Source organism: Diplotaxodon limnothrissa, linkage group LG3 (genome assembly GCF_057381915.1).
Source record: "Diplotaxodon limnothrissa isolate DT_005_m linkage group LG3, D_limnothrissa_male_GT1.1, whole genome shotgun sequence".
NCBI lineage: Eukaryota > Metazoa > Chordata > Actinopteri > Cichliformes > Cichlidae > Diplotaxodon > Diplotaxodon limnothrissa.
Genome location: NC_140598.1, coordinates 27691672 through 27713388, shown reverse-complemented (window position 1 = coordinate 27713388; position 21717 = coordinate 27691672). Strand labels below are relative to the sequence as shown.

The following is a 21717-nucleotide window of genomic DNA, read 5'->3' as shown; positions in this document are numbered from 1 at the left end:
ATGATTTTAGCCCATTTTTGGGGGTGCTTCAACACCCCCAGAAATGAATCAAAGCACCCCCAAAGATTTCTTACTTTGTTGACAATATTTGCTGTTTGTGTGACACACTACTAAAAATATAAAAGCATACAGTACTTGGCTGAGACGTAACACTTTAACAACAAAAATATAGATAACCTCCCCCCTCCCAAAGTGGTTTGTTCCAGCTCGTCTCTCCTACTCTGACTCTAGCGTCCTTTCTGCCAGAGCGATGGTGGCTGAGAGGCAGCGGAGCTGCGGTGTGAGTGCCTGGCTTAAAACAGGACATGTTGGCTGCATTTAACCTTCAGTTACTCTTTATATAGTTAGGTAAGAGTCCGACCATGTTTCTTTTTAGCTGAAAAACATTATAGGTAACCTGCAGTGTTGAAAACGTGTTTTCCGACGATGTTTGCTACCCTGCAATCCGTCCTGCTCTGTAGTAAAATCAGCGACATTTGACCGTCCTGTTGCTAACATTGAAATTTATACAGACTATTTAAAATCTAAAACGTATAATTGTCTGTATCCTACTGTTGTTACCACTGTCCTGTTTGAAATGGATACTAACTAGCTAACTGACTGAATGCCCATTAACCTTATAACTCCTGTTGTGTGTGTGTGTGTGTGTGTGTGTGTACAGAGAGACAGCCAGGTTCATAATGGATATAAGGAAGTTTTTTCAAAAAAAGGAGCCACATTCAGGTAAAAGTGTAAAATCAAATGATTCGTTAATCAAGAATAATGTTGGATCAGTGTTTCAATGTTTATATCTTTTATTAGGTGTACATGTGGTTTGGTTATTTCCCTTTTGGTTGAAAGTACACTGAGACAGGACTTTTTTGTTAGTGATCTTAATAGTATTTTTTTATATTAATGTCATTTTTTCATCTAATTGAATACAATCTATTTGTGTATGATTGCCAGTCCAAAGAGGGAGAGAGGAAAGAGGGAACGTGAGGAGAAAGTACAAGGTCAGGATGAACTGTCATTTAATTTCGTTGTCTGTTTAATGTATGGTTTATAACTTATATCACTGTTTTTTACTGGAAAGCACTTTGGTTACCCATGTTGTTTTAAAGTGCTCTATAAATAAAACTGGATTAGATTTGAATGAGGAAGATAACAGAGAGAAAAAAGAATGGAATATGGTGGTGAAGTTAGATGGAAAAACTGTTTATTCAAAAATAACTAAATGAATGTATTGCAAGATACTTTTCTGATAGATTTCATGGATGCTTTGTGTGCTTTTAAAAATGCAGATTGATACATGACTTTATGACTAAGGTACCTGTAAAAGTGTGATCTCAGAATAGCCTGTAATAATTTTTTTAGATATTTTTATATATAGAGATTGAAAATGTGACGTCACTCAGGGGTAAAACCGCAAAGAATTCTGGGAACTCGTGGCAAGAGGTACTAGCGCACGCAGGCTTTCAATTGAAATCAGTTATACAGCGATAAAAAGAAACACAAAAAATGGCAAGAAGCTGTTGTATTATTAACTGCAATAGCCGGTCGCATGACAGCCACGGAAAGCCGACGGGTAAAGAGATCGGCTGTTATCGGATTACGTCGTTGAAGAGAAATTGTTCGAGCCATGTTTCCGAAGTAACAAAGAGGCGACTAGATTGCAGCCATTCAAAGACAAAATATAACATCCCAGAACACTCCAGCTCACAGGTTAGTCTGCTCTAAGCATTTCCACAAAGGTCAGTCTGCTGTTGTAGTTAATGCGTCATTTTTCTTAACATAATTGGTGATGTAGGTTACAACCAAGTCTGGCGCTGAACAGAAATTATTGCGCTATGCTCCTTTGTTTATTGTGCATAAATAGTAAATTGTCCTGACACAATGTTGCGTTTCGCTTCTGTTATTACCATGGTACATTGACAAAAACATATACTTTTTTATTCACAGGATAAAATAGTTGTTTTGTATCACTAATTGCCCAGTACGATTACAACATACAATATTATTGTCACTGCTACATTTCTGTGATGCGTACCAGAAATTATTTCCACTACTAATTAACCCTTTAAGACCTACCATAGAACCAAGTCCGCCAGAGCTTATATTATATTTTTACATGCTGTAGTGCCATTTTTGGGAGCATTTCAAGTTGCTATACATCAATACAACAATTATAGCCCAGATTTTAATAATATGTATTCATTAAGTGCATAGTAATTACATAAATTGCAAAAAAGTGCAATAAACTACAAAAAAATTGAAAATCGTTTTTGCTTTTTTAACATATATTTCTAGTTAGAGAAATTTAAGAGGCTTATCCCTCAAAACTGTAAATACAAAAAAGTTGCACAAAATAGTTTCCTACCACAGGAAATTTATTTTGAGTGTCTTCATAGTTTTATTTTTGAAATACACCAATTTTTATACACTGCAGGAAAAACGAAAATAAATATTATACTGCAAATTTGCAAAAAAGCAGCATATGCATCAAAATAAACTATTTCCAGCAGTGCAATATGAGTCCTAAGCATCCCAGAAACGACACAGAAAGTCATAAAGTCAAAGATAACTTTTAAAAAAGACCAGTATAGGCCCTGAGGCCCTGATGGTAAAAAAGACTACATTTCCGCAAAAATGACGGCACTTCCGGTTTCGGGCAGGTAATGGCGGACATGCAAAAGTTCGCGCTGACGTCTATTCCAACGTAGGAAGTGTTATGAACAGCTGATCGGATCGGCAAAGCGTGTTTCTGGAATATTATGTTTTTGTTCCTGCAAGCGCTTTTTATGCAGTTTTTGCAAAGCTTTATGTGGAAGGAAACCGTGACCTAGGACAAGCTGATGGCATAAGATGTAAGTACAACTCCTCCGGTTTCATATGCAAAAAAATTATTGCGCTAGCTTATGTGGTTGCAGTGCTACCGGGATTTAAAAATAGTTACGTAAAACAGAGCATGCCCGCTCCGACCGGCTCTAAAGGGTTAATTACCGTTGAGCTCAAAGGTCCTATTAATAAACGGTTAACGAATGTGTATTTATGAAGACGATTTGTGGGACTGGTAAACTTATGATATGTACGATGGTCTTTACTTTCTACACGGTGCATTTCAAGGTCCTGCACCCATCCGTCGGTAAACTGTACCTGGGCTTGGTGCAGTGACCTGAAGTTACTAAACTTCACGAGTGTATGCACTCACTCCAAGAACCGTATAATTATAAATCTGAGCGTGGTGAAAGTTGGGCAGCACGCTAACGTATTTTGTCCACTCTGTGTGCTCGTAAGGGTCTGACCCTTTCACTGGTTTGATTTTTTCCTCGTATCTTTTCTTTGGCTTTTCATCAAATCTGTCTTTGTACGGACCGGCATTGTTCTCCTTCGTTTTGTACATACCTTTTTGGGGGGCAAAGAAAAAGCAAGAATTTATTGGAACCGAAGAATGAACGTTTTGCGGTGCTGCAAATGCTTTCATTTGATGCAGGTACTTGGATTGTTTTGCCACGAGTTCCCGGCATGCAATGCGCGAAAGTCACGTGGTCTGTCAATCTCTATATATATATTTTTTTTTTAGTAGAACACTATGCACCTTTGATGATGTTATGTTGAATTTGTGAAGTGGTGTTGTTCAACATGGACAGTGAAAAGGGAAGGAAAGAAAAGCATGATTACATTTTATTGATTATTTAACTGTCTGTTGCAATCCAGCATCAACCTCTGAGATTTAAAGTAGACTTTAACTGAAGTTCATCATCATTTCACAGAGTGGAGCTGCAACACAGAGATAACCATAAAATGCAGGTTGAGGAGATAATAAACGGATATTTAATATGTTTGCTGTACATGTATTTGTCTTGTTATTCTCACATCATATAAATATTTGTTCCTCTACAGATTGACTTTTGCTGACAAATGTATTTTGTTCAAACATATATAGAAATTCATTTTAAACGTTTTATAAACAGTAAGGCAATAAACCAAAACACACAGAGCATCCTGAAATTTGAAAGCACTTCACTTGTTCCACAACTTGTTATGTTACAGCCTTATTCCAAAATGGATGAATTTATTTGTTCACAGGCGAGTATGTACAACCTTTGCATCAGCACTAAAAATTGAGCTCACGTGAATCCTGTTTTGGTGCATCTCTTGATTGTTCGTCAAATCTTTCCCAGCTTGATTAGAATCCACCTGTGGACAATTTATTTGATTGGTGATGATTTTATATAAGTTATTATGATTTGATAATATCGTATAGTTGACAGACCATAACCAAGCCAAGAGGTCAAATGAATAGTTTATGTAGACTTCTGAGACACAATTTCATGTAAACAAAAATCTGGGGAAGGGTACAGAACAATTTCTGCAGCACTGGAGGTCCCAGTGAGCACAGAAGTTGCCATCATGATTAAATGGAAGAAGTCTGGAAGGAATCTCTGCCAAACCAATGTGAGCGATGGTAGAAGCTGAGCTGAGGGTAGAAGTTGCCCAAGGGGAAAACAGCATATGCATCAAAATAAACTATTTCCAGCAGTGCAATATGAGTCCTAAGCATCCCAGAAACGACACAGAAAGTCATAAAGTCAAACATAGCTTTTAAAAACACCAGTATAGGCTCTGAGGGTAAAAAAAAAACACATTTCTGCAAAATGACATCACTTCCGGTTTCGGGCAGGTAATGGCGGACATGCAAAAGTTCGTGCTGACGTCTATTCCAACGTAGGAAGTGTTATGAACAGCTGATCGGATCGGCAAAGCGTGTTTCTGGAATATTATGTTTTTGTTGCTGCAAGTGCTTTTTATGCAGTTTTTGCAAAGCTATATGTGGAAGGAAACTGTGACCGAGGACAAGCTGATGGCATAAGATCTAAGTGCAACTCCTCCGGTTTCATATGCAAAAAAAATTATTGCGCTAGCTTACGTAGATGCAGAGCTACCGGGATTTAAAAATAGTTACACAAAACAGAGCGTGCCCGCTCCGACCGGCTCTAAAGGGTTAACAAATATCTGTATTTTCCAAATACTGCAAAATTAGAAAAACTGCATTCCCATTAAACAAAGTACATGTGCCACACCCTTCTCTGAACTGTAACATAACACGGCACTGGAAAAAATACACTTCCGGATCACTAATGCAACACCACAATTGAGACAATGTTCACCAGTAAAATTACAGTAGTAAAATTATTACAACATGTCATAGTAGTCATGGGGCTCAAGAGTTGGGAGTTTGCATTGTAATCGGAAGGTTGCTGGTTCGAGCCCCAGCTTGGACAGTCTCGGTCGTTGTGTCCTTGGGCGAGACACTTCACACATTGCCTACTGGTGGTGGTCAGACGGCCCGGTGGCGCCAGTGTCCGGCAGTCTCGCCTCTGTCAGTGCGCCCCAGGGTGGCTGTGGCTACAATGTAGCTTACCATCACCAGTGTGTGGATGACTGGATATGTAAAGCGCTTTGTGTGAGACAACTAATGCACATTTCACATCAAACATGATAAATATGGGTAAATATTAATTTAAATGCCACATAGACAGACAGATTACTCACCACAGTGCAGCATCTAAACTGAAGTCACTCTGCAGGAAAATGAGGAGACAGGATCAAAAACAGGTAGCAGAAAAATGAATTGTTACATCTTTGTGTTAACAAAGTGAGAAAAGACACTAAAGTCAAAATAAACATCTTGGTGTAACCTGTGGAAGATGGAGGTCCAACAAGAAGTGAGCAGCCTACTATTGTGAATGTGAGAAAAATAACATTTCCTAATTTTTTTTATTTTGATACAGCCACATTTACAGTTCATCTGTTTTCAGTAAACAATGTTCTTTTTCTGAGAACATAATGGCTATAAAATATTGATTTACATGTGATGCATTTGAAGTTAGAAGTCATGCAGTGTCAAATCCAGGTCTCTATCAAAAAGCTATACGCACTGTACTTAAAGAGCAGGGCCCTATTTCAGGAAGCCAGTTTAGTGCAAACTCTGAGTAAGTATACCCTGAGTTAACGAAAACTCTGGGTTTTCGGTTTCACAAAGCGAGTTTAGATTAATTCTGAGCGAGTTACTATGACGACACACTCCGTGAAGCTAACCTGCCCCCTAGCAGGTTTACTTCAACTAACCCTAACTTTTTCCGCCTCTTTGTCGGAAACCTGACTGTAGGAAGTGTCAGACATGGCGTGCTCCTTCCTTGAAGAGCCAGTAGATGTTGAAGCCCAAATTCTCCGCAGAGCTCTCCGCTGGGAGAGAGTGATTAGAGCGCGTTTGGACATTTTATCATTTCCTGATGATTTCCTGTGTGAACGTTACCGTTTTTCAGCACAATCTATAATTTATTTGAATAACATCCTCAGGCCTAATATTGCTCATGTGACACATCGCGGACATTGTCTCAGTTCTGTACATATTATTTGTATTGCACTTCGGTTTTTTGCAAACGGGAGCTTTCTGTATAATATTGGTGACGCTGAGCACGTTTCCAAGGCTACCGTCTGTCGGGCAGTCAGGAATGTTACAGTTGCACTGAAATGTCTCCTGTACTCGTTTGTGGTGTTCCCCGGTCATAGACCCACAAGATTTATCAAAGAGGGATTCCACAAAATTGCAGGTATCAGGATGAACAAAACTTAATTCATGATGTGGTGATACTTGAACTACTACTTACATTTTACATTTATTCCCACGGTTCCCAGGCGTGATTGGCTGTATAGATGGCACTCACATTCCAATCATTGCTCCTTCAGTAAATGAAGGAGACTATGTGAACAGGAAGTCTTTCCACAGCATTAATGTACAGGTACATAGTTCCCTGTAGCATTTCAAACTAACAAATTATTTCATTATAGTAATGGATGCTAATTTGTGTTCTCTGCACTGTGAAGATCATATGTGATGCTGCCAACATTATCACAAATGTGGAAGCCAACTGCTCAGCCTCTGTGAGTGGTGGTGGTGGAGGACCCCCACCTGTTTTTCAGGCCTCCGCTTTTTTTCTGTTGGCTATAACGGGTCACATTTGAGCATACAGAGTAAGCAAATATGTACTTGTAATGTGCTCAGATAATTTCAATAAGTGCTTACAGAGGGGAAATTAATGTAGCCTCTAACTGCAATTGATTTACATCGGACAAACAGACCAAGCACTACGGCTCATAATACAATTACACCTTACCTGTTTGGACTATATTTTTATATTTCATTTTTACTTGCTGCCAGGAACGTTTGGGGCCTGTTGGGTTGCACCTGCGCTCACATCACAAAATAAAATGTATGAAATAAAAAATAAAATAAAATATAATAAAATAACGTGTTAAATGGGTGGAAATCCCTAGATCAGTGTTTAAATTAACACTCATGCATTGACTCTGTCGGCCATGTTTTGCCATGCATGCTAAATTTGCATGTTATCGCCCACCCCCGTGACATCACGCTCCAAAGCCCTATACTGCCATCAGAATTTCGGCCTCAAGCGCTGTAAAATACATTGACCGCGTCTTCTTTCCCTCCGTCTCCATGGTGACTCGCTTAATCTGTGCTCCACTAATCAGGGCTTTATGTATCCTCGTGCGCGCGCTTAACTTGGGGTTAAAGCAACTCCGCGTTGATTGAACTAATTGTTATCAGCCTTTCTGAAACCGAATATTCCGAGTTGGACAGTTCGGGGTTACTCAACCCTGAGTATCGTTTTTCACTCTGAGTTTTCTAAACCGGCTTCCTGAAATAGGGCCCTGCTCTGCTCCTGTTGACTGTTTTCCACAGAAAGAGGTGTGAGAGCCCATTCCAGTTTGACTTGAGTCCACAGATACTGGAAGGAGTTTCTAACTAGAGGCATGCAGACATGTTTAAAAAAAGATCTGTATGTTGTTTTGTTGTTGTTGGTAGGTGATCGTGGCTCAAGAGTTGGGAGTTCGCCTTGTAATCGAAAGGTTGCCAGCTCGAGCCCCGGCTTGGACAGTCTGGGTCATTGTGTCCTTGGCACTTCACCCGTTGCCTACTGGTGGCGCCAGTGTCCAGCAGCCTCGCCTCTGTCAGTGCACCCCAGGGTGGCTGTGGCTACAATGTAGCTTGCCATCACCAGTGTGTGAATGTGTGTGTGAATGGGTGGATGACTGGTTGTGTAAAGTGCTTTGGGGTCCTTAGGGACTAGAAAAGCACTATATAAATACAGGCCATTTACCATTTTGAACAGAAGCCTGAAGATTCTGGGGACATGTGAAACTAAAAGTTCATAAAGTGTTAGGACACAAGACCTTTAAATGTGCATTGTGCAGTAACTTTGTTATTTTGTTACTGTGGATCATCACAAAGTCAACCTTCTGCACAGCCGTATTCTTTTTGTATGTGTGGTCGTTTTTTTCTGCAGACACCGATAAACAGAAACCAAAGAAATATTTTTCCTTCATAATCTAAGTCAAGTAAACTGACCTTTTAAACTGTAGTTTACAGTGTGGACTCTCCAGGTAATAATACAGTTGTTTCATCCCTGCGCCCTCCAGGTTGCATCCTATTAGATCCAGACGTTTCAGATAGGGGGGGTTGGACTTCAGAGCAATGAGCAGAGCAGCACAGCTGTTCTCTGACAAAGTGACGTTCTCAAAGCTGAATAACAATCATGTGAGTTACAAAGTGTTCATTTAACATGACATCACTGCGCATTTCAAACCTAGTAACACCCTTACCCAAAAACTGCGTCATCCCAAAGTCAAACCTCCCTTAAACAGTTCAACCTACATATTGTGCACTGTGACATACTTTGTGTCTGCTCATATCTCTACATAAGGGAGAGAGCCACTCCAAAAACACATGGCACAACATAGAAGAGCCTCCTCGATGCTATTGTCAAGGCTCACATTTTGGACAGAGAAGATAGATGGTTTGAAAGAGAAGTAAAAAAAAATGTCATCCATGTCCACTGAATAACCATCATGGAACGGAGGTGGTGGCTAACAAAACCAACTATTAACCAACTACCATGGTGCCATTTACTGTGATTAGGTTCCCCGGTCCACTGGCTGGAAAACACCCCCAAAGCATTAGGTTCCCACCACCATGTTTGACAGTGGGGATGGTGTTCTTTGGGTTGAAGGCGTCTCCTTTTTTATGCCAAATGAAGGAAGCATCATAGTGGTCAAACAATTCTATTCTTGTTTCATCTAACCATAACACAGAAGACCAGTAATCTTTTTCTTTGTCCAGATGAGCATTTCCAAAGGGGCTTTTGTGTGCCTTCTCTGGAGAAGCCGTGTCCTCCGTGGAACCCAGCAGTGTGCAGTGTCCGTTGGACTGTTTGAGACATTGATACCAGCAGAGCACAGATTGACCAGGATTGATGGTGATCCTATGATTCTTCTTCACCTCTATCATTATCATCCTGGCCAGCACAGGTGTCACTTTTGGTTATCAACAATGTTCTCTGAGATTTTCCACAGTGCAAAACTTGTATTTTTGAATAATACTTTGCACTGCAGCCACTGGAACTTGAAAACATTTAGATATGGCTTTTTTACCAGCCACAATACACAGCTGCAGGTCCTCACCAAGCTCCTTTATCTTAGCCATGACTGTCCACAACCCAACTGCAGAGCCCTGTTGAGTTGGTTAAAACAGCTGTTTCCAATTAGTCAGGGTAGGATGCTTTAGAACAGCTTTGACTATTTGGAAAGAACATTGGATTTTCCCAGTGACTGTGACAGTTTGTGATGGGTATGAATAATTTTGGACCTGGCACTTTTTTCTCATATAATAATAATAATAATAATAATAATAAATAAAAGCTATTGTCTTTCGATAGAAACCAGATTCAACTAAAGAAAAATACCTGGTTGAACAAAGGTAACTTTTAAGTCAAAATTTACGAGTGCTCTAAATAATTATGGGCTTGACTGTTTATGCACATACATTCATTATACAGTCTCCAAAATCACCTACTAAAATCCAAGTCTTGGTGTGGTGAAGCCAAGGTACCATATTAAATATGTATATAAATATGTTGGATTGGTGCATCCCTGTCCTCCATCCTACATTACTGGAGTTGGATTACTTATTAGTGAAATAACTTTATAAATAACAACAGATTCAGTTTCAGTTAACTGACCTGAGTGTCTCCAGTCTACAGTTTGGATGCCCCAGAGAAGCAAAAAGTTCATCTGCTGGCTCCAGCACAGTGACTGAAATCAGGTGCAGCTCTCTCAGATGGGAGCGGTCTGACGTCAGAGCTGAGGCCACAGCTCCACACCGTTTCCCATAAATATAAACATCATGAAGTCTGTGTTGACACATAATTGCAAATATAATATAATAATAAAAACATGTTATTGTGAAGAAAAAACATTTTATTTATTTTGTGGACTTGATGTAAAACAACTAGATACATTTTTTCCTTCTCTGAAGGAAAGTGCAAGAGTTTATCATTTCTGTGGTTGTCATTTTGTTGTTTGTTGTTTCTTTCTACTTGGGAGCACTTTCCTTAGAATTTCCAGTTTCTAACATTTCTTCCTGTGCTAAACATGGTGACAACATTCAAGAAAACTCTGAAACTATTTCTTAATTACGTCTGTTTTTTCCTGTCCTATCAACACAATTTATAAACTGGTTAATAGTTTGAACTCCCCACTTTCAATGGAGATGCAATGGGGGTGTGTCTTGCTGCTATGTCATCTTAAATCCTTCATGTGATTTGGAAGTGCTGCTGTGCCTGTTAACTCCACAGTGCTAAAATGAAAAGTTGGACTCAGGATCAGTAAAAGTCAATCAAAAAAAGACTGCAGTGTCAGTCTTTGTCTCTGGGGCAGGGTGTTGTTTGTGGCTCAACTGCAAGGGACCAAGGGAAGTCTGGCATGCTAATCATGTTTACCCTATTTCAGTTGCTGCTGGGGCCTGAGAAAGGAGTGAGAGTTGAACAACAGGACAGAGCTGTGTACAGAACTGAACTGAAGTGTGCACCTGGAAAGCTGCTAAAAGCAAACTGGTTAAAACACTTTATAAATAAACAAACACTCATCTTGCAACACTACGTGCTTGGGTCCTTCCTATCACAGTCTCATGTGATTAATTTATGACCACTCACTGTGATGTAATTAATATAATAATAATATTATTAAAACTGACTGTACTGAATCACTTGACTGATTTAATTTGTATTGCTGAAAATCAACCACTGTAACAACATGAAGTGTTATCCAATTACTTTAACATTTGGCCACAGTCACTGTTTCAGCTGAAGATGTTTAAAAATGTAATCACCCAAATAATTTTTGGTTAAAAAAACAAAACAAAAAAACATGTTCACAATGTTTCCAATAAATAACTGGAACTATGTAATGAGAAGAGATAATCTTTTAGTATGAATAACTTTAAGAACTAAACTATTAATCTACACTGTTTGATAATGTTAATCAAATCTAGACTCACCGGGCCTTTCTGCAATTCATCACAGCTGGAAGCAGTCTCCATCGTCCTTCCTGTGATGTATTGTATTCTTTCAGATCCAACTCATCATAAAAATTTTCTGACATCTGCAGCATATATGCAAGAGCTGTGCACTCAATTCCAGAGAGTTCCTTCTTTGATTTGTTCTGTGACTTCAGGAACTCTTGGATCTCTTGATGTAGTGAGAGGTCCTTCATTTCCATCAGACAGTGGAAAATGTTTAGGCATCTTTCAGGACACTTGCCATCAGTTCTAAGCTCCTTCAGGTTGTTGATGACTCTCTGGATGGTTTCTGGACTGTTCTCTATCTGACCCAGCAGACCACCTAAAATTCTTTGATTGGACTTCAGAGCGAGGCCATGGAGGAAACGAACAAACAGTTCCAGGTGGTTATTCTCAAGAACCAAGGATTCCTCCATGACTCTGCCCAGAAAATCTTCCAGAGATGAGATGTCCTCTCTCAGGAAGTCCTGCAGTACCTCTGTCTTCCTGTTGGTGTAACAGTGGAACATGTAGACAGCAGCTAGAAACTCCTGAATGCTCAGATGAACAAAGCAGTAAACTGGTTTCTGGAAGATCACAGATTCTCTTTTGAAGATCTCTGTACAAACTCCTGAGTACACCGAGGCCTCTGTAACATCCAGACCACACTGCTCCAAGTCTTCTCTGTAAAACAGGATGTTCTTTTTCTGCAGATGTTCAAATGCTAGCTGCCCCAGCTTCAGAAGAACCTCCCTGTCAGCACTGCTGAGCTCTATTCGTCTCATCTCTTTCCCCGTATGGTACTTGTGATTTTTCTTTGTCTGAACCATCAGGAAGTGTGAGTACATGTCAGTCAGGGTCTTGGGCAGCTCTGCTCTCTCCTCTGTAGTCAACATGTGCTCCAGAACTGTAGCAGTGATCCAGCAGTAAACTGGGATTCCACACATAATGTAAAGGCTCCTGGATGTTTTCAAGTGAGAGACGATTCTGCTTGACAGCTCTTTATTTCTGAATCTTCTCCTGAAGTACTCCTGCTTCTGGGAGTCAGTAAAGCCTCGAACTTCTGTCATCCTGTCAACACATTTAGGAGGAATTTGACTTACTTCTGCGGGTCGGGAAGTTATCCAGATGAGAGCAGATGGAAGCAGATTTCCCTCAATGAGATTTGTCAGCAGCTCACTGATGGTTGACTTCTGTGTGACATCAGACAAAAGCTTCCTGTTTGCAAAATCCAACAAAAGTCTGCTTTCATCCAGGCCATCAAAGATGAACAAAAGATTACACACAGTGAGCTTCTCTGCTGTGACGCTCTGTAATGTTGGATAGAAAACATGGATCAGCTCCAGGAGACTGTACTGCTCATCTCTGACCAAGTTCAGCTCTCTGAATGAAAGCACAACCACCGCACTGGTGTGTTGGTTTTCTAAGCCCTCTGCCCAGTCCAGAGTGAACTTCTGCACCAAGAAGGTTTTTCCAATGCCAGCAACACCATATGTCAGAACCACTCTGATGGGTCTCTGTTGGTCAGGCAAGGCTTTAAAGATGTCCTTGCTGCTGATTGGTGTTTCACAGGGGATCTTCTTACAAGCGCTCTCCACCTGCCTCACCTCATGTTGGAAGTGTACAGCTTCACTCTGCTCCTCTGTGATGTAGACCTCAGTGTAGATTAATCTGAGGAGGGCTCCAATTCCTGATTTATCAGGTCCTTCAATCACATGTTCATATTGTGTCCTCAGAGTGACCTTTAATACATCAAAAACTTTTTCTAGATCAGTATCTGTTGAAAGAATGGAAAACAATTAAACAGAGCAAGAAAACTTAAGTTTTCATTTTTGCACAACTGCTCTTACTGGCTGTCTGCTGAAAAGTTCTGGTTCCAGACTTGACTCCACATTGGGGACAGAAGTCTGTAGATGAATCCTTCAGGACATCCTGACACCACACACAACATGACACTGGCTTCTCCAGAAAGAAATTCCTCTTCTTCTCTCTGCGGACACAAACAAAAATTATTCTGACCAAAGAAAGGAAGTAAAAACATTTGTAGACATCATGCAAACACTTGTTTCTGTGGTAGGTTCATAGTAGTGGGCATTCAGTTACTGGTTTTTCCCCTCAGTATCTTTCACTTATTGTGTTTTCTGTTGCCTTTTCGTGTATAAAACAGTGCATTTATTCTTAATCGAAGCAAAACAGTTTTTGTGTGGGTGGCTGTTTGGTCTACTGAAACAAGGAGATTGGCCTTAGGGTTTAGCCTAGCTTCCAAGAATGTTGTCTTGACTTTCAGAAAACTGGTTATTCCGAAATCTGTACTTTGTGCCTGATGATCCAGGTTCATAACTGAATACTCAAGGATAGTCTCTACAAAACCTGCAGCCTCTCATCCAACATCACACACCTCTACCTTTGCCTTCATCTTCACCTCCTCTGCTCGCTAGTTCATCTCTTAAACCTGTTTGTCTGCTGTGCTCAGGATTTCCCTCTCAGTTTGTTCACGTTAATTCTCCATTTTCTGGAGTCTTTTGAGTTCAGCTATGGTTCCCACACTGCTCAGAGGAGCTAGCAATCCGCCTGGTTTCCATGTATTTGGTCACACACACTCCCCAACACTGTTCCCTCTAAGCTGAGCACGTGAGCAATTGCACACTGCTGACACGGTTTCCACACACAGAAAATCAGTAAAATTAAAATAAATACATGTATTTACTTTCATTTCAATTCACACTGGATTATTTTGTGCGCAGCGCAGATGTGTGCGGAGACTGTGTCAGCAGCTTAGAGGGAACACTGCTCCCCAATCTGCTCTGGTTTTGCTTCCTCTTCTTAAAGCAGTACAGTTACATTAATATGGTGTCTACCATACATGATCACATATCTGAATTCAAAAAGAATCAGATAGTCGACTAGAACACAAATATCAGTGCAAACATTAGGACCTCTCGACATCAGCTGTTAATTATAGCAGAACTCAGGTGGTGAGGGTGGGTAGATGCGTCTCTAACAGTATCAGCATCAACACAGGAGCACCCCAGGGATATGTCCTCTTGCCACTGCTCTACTCAAAGGAGCTTGCAAAGAAAAGCGTCTGGACTTCTTTAAGTTGCTTGAAGACGTTTCACCTCTCATCCGAGAAGCTTCTTCAGTTCTAAGGTCAAATGGTGGAGAGTCTAGTGGGAGTAACCCCCCACGGAGGGACAAAAGGACCCCCTGATGATCCTCTAATCGCCTGAGCCAAGGTGTGAAACTGGGTGTGGGTCCCAATCAGCCAGAGTTTCGGGTGTGTTCATTGTGAAACCTGGCCCACCTTATCATGCGAATTCCTGAGGTCAGATGGCCCAGGATGGGAGTGGGCGTTAAGGCGTCTGGGAAGGGATCTCAAAACTGGATTATAGATGGCAGAGAGTTGGTGTCGTAAACCCCCGCCTCTGTTCAAAGATGGTCGCTCACAGCAGACATAGATGGCTTCTTTCACTCCTCTTTCAAACCATCTGTCCTCTCTGTCCAAAATGTGAACGTTGGCATCCTCGAAAGAGTGACCTTTATCGTTAAGATGCAGATGGACTGCTGAGTCTTGTCCTGTGGAGGTGGCTCTTCTGTGTTGTGCCATGCGCTTGTGAAGTGGCTGTTTGGTCTCTCCAATGTAGAGGTCTGAGCATTCCTCGCTGCACTGTACAGCATACACCACATTGTTACGTTTGTGTTTTGGCGTTTTGTCTTTCGGGTGAACCAGTTTTTGTCTGAGCGTGTTGCTGGGTCTGAAATGCACCGGGATGTCATGCTCCCTCTACACAGCAGACTGTGTGGCCCACCACGGCTCAAACATCATTGTGAAGTTTGCTGATGACACAGTGGTATTGGGCGCCATCTCCAACAACGATGAGGCGGCCTACATGGAGGAGGTGAAGAATCTGGCATCATGGTGCCAGGATAACCACCTCCAGCTGCACGTTGGCAAGACCAAGGAGCTGGTGGTGGACTTCAGAAGGAGTCAGCACAGAGACTGGAGTTCCAGTGGAGAGGGGGCAGTCCTTCAAGTATCTCAGTGTCCGTATCTCCTCAGACCTGATATGGTCTGCCCACATTCAGGTCCAGACGAAAAAGGCTAGGCAGCGCCTGTACCACCTACAACAGCTAAGGAAGTTCAGGGTCTCTCCAGTGATCCTCAGGATTTTCAATACAGGCACTATGGAGAGCATCCCCAAACAGAACATTACATCGTGGTTTGGGAACAGCTGTGTTAAGGACCAAAAAGCTCTCCAGAGAGTGATCCGTACAGCAGAACGCTGCTGCAGGATTGCTCTCCCACTGCTTCAGGACACCTACACCAGGAGATGCCAGACTAGAGCAGCGCAGATACTGAAGGACCCATCCTATCCTGGCAACAAACTGTTCCAACTTCTGCAATCTGGTAGAAGGTTCCACATCATCCGGGCAAGGACAGAGAGACTCAAGAGGAGCTTCTATCCCCAAGCCATCCGGGCCCTAAACCATAACATCACAGATTGCCTCATGTGTGTTATGTCCAGTTTTGCTTCCTCTGTCTAACTAACCAAGGGAACCAGTCTACTCTGAAGTGTTGCATCTGGGCTGTATTTAAGCCAAACACGCAATAGACATTAACACAGCTGTGTTAGTGGTTTTGGGGGAATAATTGCTTAATTGCAAGGGCGTTAAGAGCCTTCTCAGAAAGACTGTGTTTAGCCTCGATCTTTTAAGAATGGTGTCTTTAATGTTTGTAAAAAAAAACATGTTTGTGGCCACATGTTTTTTTAAATTGCAGTAATTTCATTCCTACCAATCTCTGATCTGCTTCAGAGGAGTATAAGCACAATTCAGTGACTCCACCCTTGCGAACTCCTTTGAAACAATACGAAATACTCGAAAACTAAAATCATCTTCACTCAGTTTATAGCCAGAATCAGCCTCTTACTGTGTGATTGGGGGTCCAGGTTCATGACTGAAGACTGGAGGATAATCTCTGGACATGTCACTGTTCATGGACACAGAGCTGGATTCTGGAAACTCTGCTTGGTGTTTGTGTTGTTTACGTCTGTAAACACAAACATAGAATGAAGAGAATTAACCAACGTGCCATGTTTACAGGGATTTATCAGTTTAGCTGTGAGCACATCCACATAAAGGCAGTTGGCAGCATCAAACCAATCAGTCACAAATAAGTGCACTGGTAGTACAATAGTTATTTTATCAGGAACATAAAACTGCAAAACTTAATGGAAAACAAATATTAGGCATTCAAACTCATAATACAGGCTGAAAGTAACACAGCTGTGTCAGTGGTTGTTTGAGGAAAAGCACTGTATATGAATGTTTTAATGGTTAAGAGGCTTTTCATAAAGACTATATAATGTTACTAAAGCTTATTGTGTCCACTCACCATTTTCACATAAAGACAGTCTCTTAATTACTTCAAATTAAGCAAAACCTGCAGCCTCTCATCCAACATCACACACCTCTACCTTTGCCTTCATCTTCACCTCCTCTGCTCGCTAGTTCATCTCTTAAACCTGTTTGTCTGCTGTGCTCAGGATTTCCCTCTCAGTTTGTTCACGTTAATTCTCCATTTTCTGGAGTCTTTTGAGTTCAGCTATGGTTCCCACACTGCTCAGAGGAGCTAGCAATCCGCCTGGTTTCCATGTATTTGGTCACACACACTCCCCAACACTGTTCCCTCTAAGCTGAGCACGTGAGCAATTGCACACTGCTGACACGGTTTCCACACACAGAAAATCAGTAAAATTAAAATAAATACATGTATTTACTTTCATTTCAATTCACACTGGATTATTTTGTGCGCAGCGCAGATGTGTGCGGAGACTGTGTCAGCAGCTTAGAGGGAACACTGCTCCCCAATCTGCTCTGGTTTTGCTTCCTCTTCTTAAAGCAGTACAGTTACATTAATAGGGTGTCTACCATACATGATCACATATCTGAATTCAAAAAGAATCAGATAGTCGACTAGAACACAAATATCAGTGCAAACATTAGGACCTCTCGACATCAGCTGTTAATTATAGCAGAACTCAGGTGGTGAGGGTGGGTAGATGCGTCTCTAACAGTATCAGCATCAACACAGGAGCACCCCAGGGATATGTCCTCTTGCCACTGCTCTACTCAAAGGAGCTTGCAAAGAAAAGCGTCTGGACTTCTTTAAGTTGCTTGAAGACGTTTCACCTCTCATCCGAGAAGCTTCTTCAGTTCTAAGGTCAAATGGTGGAGAGTCTAGTGGGAGTAACCCCCCACGGAGGGACAAAAGGACCCCCTGATGATCCTCTAATCGCCTGAGCCAAGGTGTGAAACTGGGTGTGGGTCCCAATCAGCCAGAGTTTCGGGTGTGTTCATTGTGAAACCTGGCCCACCTTATCATGCGAATTCCTGAGGTCAGATGGCCCAGGATGGGAGTGGGCGTTAAGGCGTCTGGGAAGGGATCTCAAAACTGGATTATAGATGGCAGAGAGTTGGTGTCGTAAACCCCCGCCTCTGTTCAAAGATGGTCGCTCACAGCAGACATAGATGGCTTCTTTCACTCCTCTTTCAAACCATCTGTCCTCTCTGTCCAAAATGTGAACGTTGGCATCCTCGAAAGAGTGACCTTTATCGTTAAGATGCAGATGGACTGCTGAGTCTTGTCCTGTGGAGGTGGCTCTTCTGTGTTGTGCCATGCGCTTGTGAAGTGGCTGTTTGGTCTCTCCAATGTAGAGGTCTGAGCATTCCTCGCTGCACTGTACAGCATACACCACATTGTTACGTTTGTGTTTTGGCGTTTTGTCTTTCGGGTGAACCAGTTTTTGTCTGAGCGTGTTGCTGGGTCTGAAATGCACCGGGATGTCATGCTCCCTCTACACAGCAGACTGTGTGGCCCACCACGGCTCAAACATCATTGTGAAGTTTGCTGATGACACAGTGGTATTGGGCGCCATCTCCAACAACGATGAGGCGGCCTACATGGAGGAGGTGAAGAATCTGGCATCATGGTGCCAGGATAACCACCTCCAGCTGCACGTTGGCAAGACCAAGGAGCTGGTGGTGGACTTCAGAAGGAGTCAGCACAGAGACTGGAGTTCCAGTGGAGAGGGGGCAGTCCTTCAAGTATCTCAGTGTCCGTATCTCCTCAGACCTGATATGGTCTGCCCACATTCAGGTCCAGACGAAAAAGGCTAGGCAGCGCCTGTACCACCTACAACAGCTAAGGAAGTTCAGGGTCTCTCCAGTGATCCTCAGGATTTTCAATACAGGCACTATGGAGAGCATCCCCAAACAGAACATTACATCGTGGTTTGGGAACAGCTGTGTTAAGGACCAAAAAGCTCTCCAGAGAGTGATCCGTACAGCAGAACGCTGCTGCAGGATTGCTCTCCCACTGCTTCAGGACACCTACACCAGGAGATGCCAGACTAGAGCAGCGCAGATACTGAAGGACCCATCCTATCCTGGCAACAAACTGTTCCAACTTCTGCAATCTGGTAGAAGGTTCCACATCATCCGGGCAAGGACAGAGAGACTCAAGAGGAGCTTCTATCCCCAAGCCATCCGGGCCCTAAACCATAACATCACAGATTGCCTCATGTGTGTTATGTCCAGTTTTGCTTCCTCTGTCTAACTAACCAAGGGAACCAGTCTACTCTGAAGTGTTGCATCTGGGCTGTATTTAAGCCAAACACGCAATAGACATTAACACAGCTGTGTTAGTGGTTTTGGGGGAATAATTGCTTAATTGCAAGGGCGTTAAGAGCCTTCTCAGAAAGACTGTGTTTAGCCTCGATCTTTTAAGAATGGTGTCTTTAATGTTTGTAAAAAAAAACATGTTTGTGGCCACATGTTTTTTTAAATTGCAGTAATTTCATTCCTACCAATCTCTGATCTGCTTCAGAGGAGTATAAGCACAATTCAGTGACTCCACCCTTGCGAACTCCTTTGAAACAATACGAAATACTCGAAAACTAAAATCATCTTCACTCAGTTTATAGCCAGAATCAGCCTCTTACTGTGTGATTGGGGGTCCAGGTTCATGACTGAAGACTGGAGGATAATCTCTGGACATGTCACTGTTCATGGACACAGAGCTGGATTCTGGAAACTCTGCTTGGTGTTTGTGTTGTTTACGTCTGTAAACACAAACATAGAATGAAGAGAATTAACCAACGTGCCATGTTTACAGGGATTTATCAGTTTAGCTGTGAGCACATCCACATAAAGGCAGTTGGCAGCATCAAACCAATCAGTCACAAATAAGTGCACTGGTAGTACAATAGTTATTTTATCAGGAACATAAAACTGCAAAACTTAATGGAAAACAAATATTAGGCGTTCAAACTCATAATACAGGCTGAAAGTAACACAGCTGTGTCAGTGGTTGTTTGAGGAAAAGCACTGTATATGAATGTTTTAATGGTTAAGAGGCTTTTCATAAAGACTATATAATGTTACTAAAGCTTATTGTGTCCACTCACCATTTTCACATAAAGACAGTCTCTTAATTACTTCAAAACTTCATAGGAAAACATTTCAATGGGTTATACACAAGTCAAGGACCCTTGCAGACCCCTTTGAAATAATGTGAAAGACTCGAAAACTAAAATTTTCACTCAGTTTATAGCCGAATCAGTCTCCTACTGTGTGCCTGAAGGTCCAGGTTCATGACTGAAGACTGGAGGATAATCTCTGGACATGTCACTGTTCATGGACACAGAGCTGGATCCTGGAAACTGTGGTCTGTGTTTGTGTTGTTGATGTCTGTAAACACAAACAATGAATCCAGAACAGATTATTCTTCTACATGTGCCTGTTGTTGGGCATTCAGCTGTTTCTCTCTCTCTGTCAGATTTAGGAGACTGAAAAACTCAATTTTCTCTCTACTACTGTACTTTCTGTAGGGCAGGCTATCACCAGGGTAATCGTTTTTAACTCACTTTCAGATCTTCATTTAATATTTCAGAGTTTTCCATTTAGATTTTTCTGTTATATAAGCAAATAATCTTTCCCTCATCAGTATTCAATCATCTTAACATCAGTTACCAGGATAAGGAGTCACAGCTTGTATTATGTTCCTTCATAAAATAAAATACAAAACTCAATGGAAAACAAATATCAGGAAGTCAAAAACATAATACAGACTGAAATACATAATACAGCGTCAGTGGTTGTTTGAGGAAAATCACTTGATATGAATGTCTTAGTGCTTTAAGAGCATTTTTCAGAAAGACTTTACTATGTTACTAAAGTTTGTCCTCTCCTTTCGCCATTTTCAAATTGCTTATAACAGACACAGTTTCTTACTTTTTGCCTGATGGTCCAAGTTCATGACTGAACACTGGATTATAATCTCCTAATTTGTCACTGTTCATGGACATAGAGCTGGATCCTTGAAACTCTGCCATGTTCCCCTCCAAAACACTTATTTTTAGGCTTCCTGGGAGAGAAACAAGGAACTGTGACTGTGAGCACGGCAGAAAAAAACATCAGAAATATTTTTAAAGAACGCCATAACTGGCAGAACAGGAAACACAGCACACACACACACACACACACACACACACAGAGTTAGCTTGTATTAAACCCTCCAGTTTACTCTCCTACAGCTCACTGAGAGACAGCTCAGCACAAGACGTTAAAATGTCAGTCTCACCATTAACCAAAGATATAGTTTCATCCATCATGTTTCATTCTTTTTCGTTCTATGGTGCAACAAACTCGAGTGCAGAAATAGACCATAACAATTTCCAGCTTTTTGTTCCACCTTGAGAAACATTAATGTAATATCTTCCAGTAAGAAATAGTTTTGCTATTTTTCCGACAACCCATAAATGCTCAATAACACTCACCTTTTTTTTTCACTCGTCTGCTTCTATGACTGTAGAAACTGAAATTATAGTACTTTGTTTTCTCCTCACCTCAGCAGAGCAGCTCCTCCCCTCTCCACAGGAACTTGTATGACTACATTCCCAGTGTGCAAGAGAGATATCTTTGCTTGAAAACAACAAATATGAATGTAAATGACTAGACCTCCTAAACACTATCAATTAATATTTAATTCAATTCCCTTCTAGCATCTAATAATAACAACATTCATCTCAAGGCAATTTATATTGTAAGGTAAAGACCATACAATAATAAAGGAAAAAAAAATAACAAAAAAACCCCCTCAAAAATAACATCAAGACAAACTTATTTGAGCAAAGGAAGGTAGGAAGGAAACTCCAGCAGTATTAAGGCACATAGGATAGAACATTCCAGAATATTCCATGTGCTTAACAATTCCCCACCATGTCAATGAAAGCAAAGCAAAAGCATGCCAGTAAAGAGTA

General features: G+C 41.4%; 4 protein-coding genes across 4 annotated transcripts in view; 1 reads left to right on the top strand and 3 right to left on the bottom strand.

Moving 5' to 3' along the window:
- The window catches only part of LOC146635172 (neural cell adhesion molecule L1-like), a 640298-nt gene that overhangs the window by 480578 nt on the left and 138003 nt on the right, over positions 1-21717 (top strand). The window lies entirely within an intron of this gene.
- Positions 1-21717, bottom strand: part of LOC146635178 (Fc receptor-like protein 5) — a 122143-nt gene that overhangs the window by 50009 nt on the left and 50417 nt on the right. The gene's annotated exons all lie outside the window — the stretch shown is intronic.
- Positions 1-21717, bottom strand: part of LOC146635177 (high affinity immunoglobulin gamma Fc receptor I-like) — a 112891-nt gene that overhangs the window by 40757 nt on the left and 50417 nt on the right. The gene's annotated exons all lie outside the window — the stretch shown is intronic.
- LOC146635182 (NLR family CARD domain-containing protein 3-like) lies at positions 217-21069 on the bottom strand. Its single transcript, XM_085349824.1, has 9 exons — positions 21039-21069; positions 20690-20822; positions 20027-20146; positions 19399-19518; positions 13246-13385; positions 11396-13172; positions 10080-10250; positions 8411-8584; positions 217-292 (listed from the first exon to the last, which is right to left on the bottom strand). Exons 1-9 carry the CDS (start codon positions 21067-21069, stop codon positions 217-219), a joined length of 2742 nt encoding a protein of 913 aa, XP_085205950.1.